Source organism: Cebus imitator, unplaced genomic scaffold (assembly GCF_001604975.1).
Source record: "Cebus imitator isolate Cc_AM_T3 unplaced genomic scaffold, Cebus_imitator-1.0 Scaffold461, whole genome shotgun sequence".
Taxonomy (NCBI): domain Eukaryota; kingdom Metazoa; phylum Chordata; class Mammalia; order Primates; family Cebidae; genus Cebus; species Cebus imitator.
In genome coordinates, this window is record NW_016107776.1 from 1,368,492 (window position 1) to 1,375,515 (window position 7,024).

The window sequence follows — 7,024 nt, forward strand, 5'->3', positions numbered from 1 at the left end:
TTAGGGCAAAACATTCAGTATTTTATGATTTAGAATGATGTTAGCTGTAGGTTTTTCATAGACACAACTAATTTTCTATGGTTTGTTGAAATTTGGTCACAAAGTCTTTTGCATCTATTCGATGATCAGGTGATTTTTCTCCTTTATTCTCTTAACGTGATAAATTTGACTGGTCTGTTTTCCAATGTTAAGCCAACTTTGTATTCATCCTATAAACGCCTTGGTCATAAAGTGGCAGAACCAGACTTCAAGCCCAGCAACCTGGTTTCACGGGCTCTGCTTGTTCTCTCACCAATATCGCTTTATGTGTAGAACTCGGGTTGAGGGTTTAGGAGAGAAAACAGTGATGAAGATGGCTCTGCAAAGATAGTTGGGCGGATAATGGAATACAGTTTCCCAAATCTGTAAGCAGATCCTTGAAAGCTGTGGATCGCTCAGCTCCAGTATTCATCCACCCAACACTTTCTTCCAGTGCCTGTAACTTACTGGAAATCCTTCTGCATCCATGTTGTGTATCAATATCATTACACTCCCTAGAAGCACACTGCTGAAGTATTTCTTTTAGCATTTCTCATATAGTGGGTTGTCTGGTAATATATTGTCTTAGTTTGTTATTGTTTTGTTGTTGTTGTTGGTCTGATACTCTGACAGTGTCTTTGCTTTGCCTTCATATTTTAAAACAGAATCTTCCACTGGACAGAGAATCTAGGATGATGGCACCACAGACTGTGTCATGGCCTGTGTTCTCCATGTCTTAATTTCCTCACCTGAGAAATAAGAACAGTACTGTGCCTATGCTATTAGGTTGTTCTAAGGATATGAAGTGACTAAGATAAAAGCCTTGGTACTGTGCCTCACATCTAGCAGGTATCCAATAAACCCTTAAAGAAAAACAAATGCATGCCTACAGTGATTAGATTCTGTTAGACAGGCTATACAGGATAAAAGCCACAGCTCCTGGTCTCCAAGAGCCTGAAATAGTTCTTTTGGCATTTCTTGTATTGCATGCTTTCTGATAACAACCCTTCTTAGCTTTTTTAAAAATATGACGATGTTTTCATAGTGTCTTCATTTAAAAATAAAATTGCACTGGGTGTAGAATCTCAGATGACGGTTTTCTTCCTCCAGAGCTGTTGACACATCAGTGTGCTGTCTTCTGGCCTCCACTGTTTCTGATGAAAGCTGGCTGTCATTCTGGTACAGTATATGTTAGCCCTCTGGCAGCTCTTTTTTTTTCTTTTTCTGAGACAGTGTCTCGCTCTGTCATCCAGGCTGGTGTGCAATGGTGCAATCTTGGCTCACTGCAGCCTTCACCTTCCAGACTCAAGTGATTCTCCTACCTTGTTTTCCTTACCTTTGTCTTTAGCAGTTTGATTATGATGAGCTTAGGTAAATTCTCCTTTGTGTTTATCCTGCTTGGAATTAGCTGAATTTCAAGGAGCTGTGGGCTGCTGTTTATGACCAAATTTGGTGAAACTTCAGCTAAAATTTCTTCAAATATTTTTTCACTCCTCTCCGTCATCTTCCTTCTGGAACTTCAGTTATGCATATATTCAATTTCTTGATACCATCTCACAAAGTTTCTATTCATTTTTCAATTCATTTTTTCGAGCATGATAAATAGCATGAAATAATAGAAATAAACCCAAGTATGTCAGTAATTACATGTCCAAATATGGCAGTAATGACAGAGGTTTGGGGGAGACTGCTAGATGAACTGGGCAAGGAAGGTCTCTCGAGGTAGTGACATTTTATAATACCAATCACTTCTACAGAGCCTTACTACACACTAAGTACCATTCTAAGTGCTAAATATGTGTGTATGTACACATATATACATATGAATTTATTTAATCCTCACAACAACCCAGTTAAATAGATATTATGACTCTAATGCACAGTTTAAGAATTGGGATGCAGAGAAGTAACTTGCTCAAAGTCACAGAGCCAGTGAGTAGTAGAGCCAACATTTGAAGCCAGAGCACATGCTCTCAATCACCTTACAACACTGCTTGAAAATATCAGCTACTAGAAGAATGAGAAGGAGTCAGGCATGTGAAAGAGGTGGGGGAAGCTGCTGTGTCCCAGGAAGAGGGCACTACAAGTGCAAAGGCCCTAAGTGGGGAAGAACTTGGCTCCTTCCAAAGAGAGAAAGGGGTCACTGTGGCTGAATGACAGTGAGAGATGGAAGAGTGTGGCACGGGAGATTTGGAAGGTAGCACATGCTACACCAAGCAGTTTATTTGATGGCTCACTCTACCTCAGGGACTGAGCTCAATGCCTTGTAACAACCTTATACTATACAATTTCTTAATACAACAGTCACCTGTGATACATATTATTTGCAGCCCACATTTTGTAGAAAGTGAAACTTAATTCACTAAGTAAATTTGCCTATGATACACAGCCATTAGGTAGAGCCAGGATTCAAACCAGGTGAAACTGCCTGCAAAATTCAGGCCACAACCACATATGACATCAGGTCAAGCTAAATACAATCATTTGTCCAAGAATCATCTCCGCCTCCCTAGAGAAGCACCTGGCTATGAACAGAAGTTGTACCCAGGTTTCTAAGAGACCCTTCTGACTCAGGTGGCTGTGAGGGAAATGCTTTGTGCTATGGGACCTCAGATCAGGATTACATTGTTTCTGAACTCGGCTTTCTTTGTCCCAGAAAGCCAGAGTTTCTTGTCAATTTCTTCCTCTAACTCATGGTTCTAAAACTGCATCTGTATTTCAGATTCATGTCAATATTTAATATTTACTGTGTCTTTGGTCTTTTGGAGTTTCCGGCTGTCTCATGGATGTCCTACCTGGATTTGCTGTGATGTTTGCTCATGTCCCACTTTCCATCTGGGCCAGGCACAGTGGACACAGATGCCATCTGCCCTACAGGGCGGGTGTCACAGCAGCGGAAGTGTCATGTGGGTGCCAGGCTCCCGCCCTATGTGAGGCTGAGGAGGCCGCAGAGCCTGCCATGGGTCCCCACAGCCTGACCCCATTTTCGGCCCACTCCCAGACCTGCAGGCTGACGGCGCTCAGGGCAATAGGGTCCCCAGCCCCGGAATCAACTCTCTGGGTCTCGGAACGCAAACCACACAAACCTGGACCCTGTCCCTTGCTGGCAGGAGGTTGGCAGGGCGTCGCCTTCGCACGCACAGTAGAGAAGCCGCCTCCACCCGCAGTTCCTCCCGCGGACCCAGGCAGCCTCCCCCACGCCCCTCCCGGAGCCCCCAGACCCTCGGCGGTGCTCCCGGCCCCACCCGCACCTCCTGCACTCACAAAACGCCTCAACTTCTCCTCGGGGGGCGACTTCCTCAGCCAGCCGCTGTACAGCACATGACCACCTTCCATGTTGCCGCCGGCAGGGTCACTTCCGGGTCACGAGGAGCAAGGTAGAGATCCCGGGTCAGGCGGCAACAGCTCCCAGGAGGGCGAGGGCAGAGGCGGGGAAATGGGGGCCGTAGCTCACAGTGAGGGTTGAGGAGACAGGGCGGGAGGGCGCAGCTGGAGGTGAGGTGTGGGGGGCTTGTGGCTTCTTGGGGCTGTGGGGTAGAGGGCGCAGCTCTGCGGGCGGTTGGGGTCAGAGGCCCAGCTTATGGGGAGGGTAGGACCCGGGCGTAGGCGCACACGCGAGGGCGGGGTTCGGGTTCCTGCTGGGCTATGAGTTCCGGTTCTAGTTGGCTTTGAGTTCCGGTTCCAGCTGGCTTTGAGTTCCAGTTTGGGCTTCAGCCTTTGGTTCCGGTTCTAACTTGGAGGGGAGTTTGGGATTAGTTTAGAGGAGGGCTGTGGTTCAGGGTTGGGGATTGCGGTGGGGATTTGCACCCTGGGTCAGCCTGGGTGCATCTCATGGGGACCACCGGAGGGGCGGGCATGGGCTGGGCGCCTCCTTGGGAGCGGGGAGACAGGGAGTGCAGCTGGTGGGAAGGACAAGAGTGAGGGGCGCAGCTCATTCAGGGGGCCACAGCAGAGTCCTAGGTCCTTTGTGCCAGGTGAGGAGAGGCACCGGTAGAATTCAGGTTCCTGCTGGGGTTTGAGGTCCAGTTCGGTATTTGGCCCATGGTTCAGCTTCTGACTTGAGGTGGGGTTTGGGGTTAAGGCTCAGGCTAGGGCTTGAGTTCCAGGTTGCAGTTTGGGTCTGGCGTTAGGTTTTAGAGTGAGGGTTTGGGCCTGTTTCTATTGTGTATGTTTGTGAATGTATTGGCATGTCTCTGTGTGCACATGTACTTATGTCAGTGTATTTGTGTGCACGTGCCAGTGTGTGCATGCATCAGTGTGTGCATGTGTGAGTGTTCGTTGAGTGTGACACCAAGAGCCAAACCCCTCCTCCCCTTTCTGCTCCACTGTCTTATTCTGATGGGGTGGGCTTTACAAGTCCCTTCCCTGGGCCAATTGGAGGTTCTTGTGTTGCCTGGGGAGAGAAGGGAAGGAGAGAAGAGGTTGAAGATGAGGGCGGCAATACCCAGACTAACATGTCTTTTTTACAGAGTGATTTTGAAGATTAAGCAAGCCAGTCAGTCAAGCACCTAGTACAACATTTGAAGCCGAAAGCCAGAGTGTGAGCCCCTGGTGGTGGTGGTGGCAATGGAAGGGGCAGGAGGAGAAGCAGGAGGTGGTGGGGAAGAGACACTTGGGACTGGAGCTCAGGGCTCTTCATGTAGAGGAGCTTCCAGATCCCGGAGAAGGGGCAAGACACGTGTGAGTCCCCTGGAGGCTCAAAAGGAAGGGCCCGGCTTCCCTGCCACCGCAGGCTCCGCGGCCTCCTCCCCTCCTTTCCACCTCAGGAGGGAGGGAAAAAGGCGAGGAGAAGGTCCTGCAGAGGAGGCAGGATGGCCAGTGGAGGGGGACCTTGGGCACTTTTTCCCAGGGCTGTGTCCTGTGGCTGCCCCGAGGGCTTCCCTGAGCAAAGACTCCTGCTCTCTCACTGAGAGCCAGGGTGGGTCCCCTGCCCCTCACCATGAAGTTCAATGAGTATTGGAGAGTCAGTGCAGGGCCAAGGGGCCAACTGCTCATCCCTGCTGCACTCACTCATCAAGAAGGATCACCAGCTGCCTGATGGTGAGCATGGAGCAGGTCTGAGAGGGCCAGACTAGCGCCAAGCAGCATACCAGAATTGAAACATGAAGAAACACAAAACCGGAAGAGACCAATAACAAATAATGAGATCAAACCTGTAATAAAAAGTCTCCCAGTAAAGAAAAGCCCAATATTCTATGGCTTCACTACTGAATTCTAACAAACACTTAAAGAACTAACACCAATCCTACTGAAACTATTCCACAAAAATAGAGGTGGGGGATTACTTTGAAACTCATTCTGTAAGGCCAGAATTACCTTTTACCAAAATCAAAGACACTTTAAAAAAGAAGACTACAGGCCAATATCTCCAATTAATATTGATGCAAAAATCCTCAACAAAATACTAGCAAACCTTTAAGCAATACATTAAAAAGATTATTCTTCATGACCATGTATGATTTATCTCAGGGATGCAAGGATGATTGTCAAAAATCAATCCATATGGTAAATCACACAAATAGAATGAAGGACAAAGATTATATAATTTAAATAAATGCTGAAAAAGCCTTTGATAAAATTCAGCATCCCATCATGATTAAAAACCCTCAAAAACTGGGTACAGAAAGAACATTATTAACATAATAAAAGCCATATATGACATACCCACAACTAGCATCATACTGAATGTGGAAACGCTGAAATCCCCTCCTCTAAGATCTGGAACATGAACAGGGTCAAAAGTGAGTGGTCTGGGGCTCACAAGGACTTGCCCATTCTATATGAGGAGAAGCTTGGAGCTGGGAGAGTTCAATGGGCTTTTGCTGTTGCCTTCGCATCAGGTTCAGGTGACTGCTTTGTCGGTGGGGGTAGGAGATCCTGATTTTTCTCTGAGACTCATATTGGGGGCCAGAAATTGATGACAGAAAAACTAAGTTCTGCCGAAATATTTTTAAAAATTTATTTTGAGCTAAGTAAAATCATAAATCAATACATGGAAGGTATATATTGGTTTGGCTTTAAAAAGGGGGGTACATCTTGAAGCAGGGGCTTATAAGTCATAGGTGGGTTTAGGATTTCTTTAGTGGGCAATTGCTTGCAAAAGTTAAGTTTTTGGGTTTTGTTTTTTTGAGATGGAATTTCGCTTGTTACCCAGGCTGGAGTGCAATGGCACGATCTCGGCTCACCGCAACCTCCGCCTCCTGGGTTCAAGCGATTCTCCTGCCTCAGCCTCCCAAGTAGCTGGAACTACAGGCATGTGCCAATATGCCCAGCTAATTTTTTTGTATTTTTAGTAGAGACGGGGTTTCATCATGTTGACCAGGATGGTCTCCATCTCTTGACCTCGTGATCCACCCACCTCGGCCTCCCAAAGTGCTGGGATTATAGGCGTGAGCCACCGCGCCCAGCCTGCAAAATTTAGTTTTGTTTAGAAACTTAGAGTCGACAGAAAGTAATGTTCAAGTTAAGATAAGGGGGTCTGGTATCTGTCATGTGATGTCATACCAGAGGTTGAAAAGTAAGTCACAATATTTTAGGTCAAAAAGACCAGTTTAGCAAGATTTTATGATTTGTAGAAGTGACTTTCCTGAGACCCCTTATGAAGAAATTTGAGCAAGCCAAAAGGACAACGTTCACTCTTCACGCCTAAATATTCCCTTTTTTCATGCACATGTGAGGATCACGTGTTGTAATATTGCATGAAACTATCCCATTTTGGGGTGTTTGTTTCTTCTTGCCCTAGAGTTCAAACGAGCTCTGTCTCAAAATAGTCTTATTACTTTTATGGCTCAGGGTCTGACATTTTCCAAGATAAATTTAGGTAAGAGCTGCATATATCTTCTCACAAGTAGTCATAAATTTGGGGGTTTGGTATTAGATTTGGGTTTTGAAGGCTGGGCGCGGTGGCTCAAGCCTGTAATCCCAGCACTTTGGGAGGCCAAGGCGGGTGGATCACGAGGTCAAGAGATCGAGACCATCCTGGTCAACATGGTGAAACCTCGTCTCT

At 46.7% G+C, this 7,024-nt stretch overlaps 1 protein-coding gene across 1 annotated transcript in view; it reads right to left on the reverse strand.

Annotated features, from left to right (window-relative positions):
* The window catches only part of GAB4 (GRB2 associated binding protein family member 4), a 40,064-nt gene extending 36,003 nt beyond the window's left edge, over positions 1–4,061 (reverse strand). Inside the window, 2 exon segments of the mRNA XM_017512031.1 lie at positions 3,283–3,467; positions 4,007–4,061. Of these exon segments, the coding sequence (XP_017367520.1) occupies positions 3,283–3,467; positions 4,007–4,061 (240 nt within the window).
* Between the last annotated feature and the right edge of the window lie 2,963 nt (positions 4,062–7,024).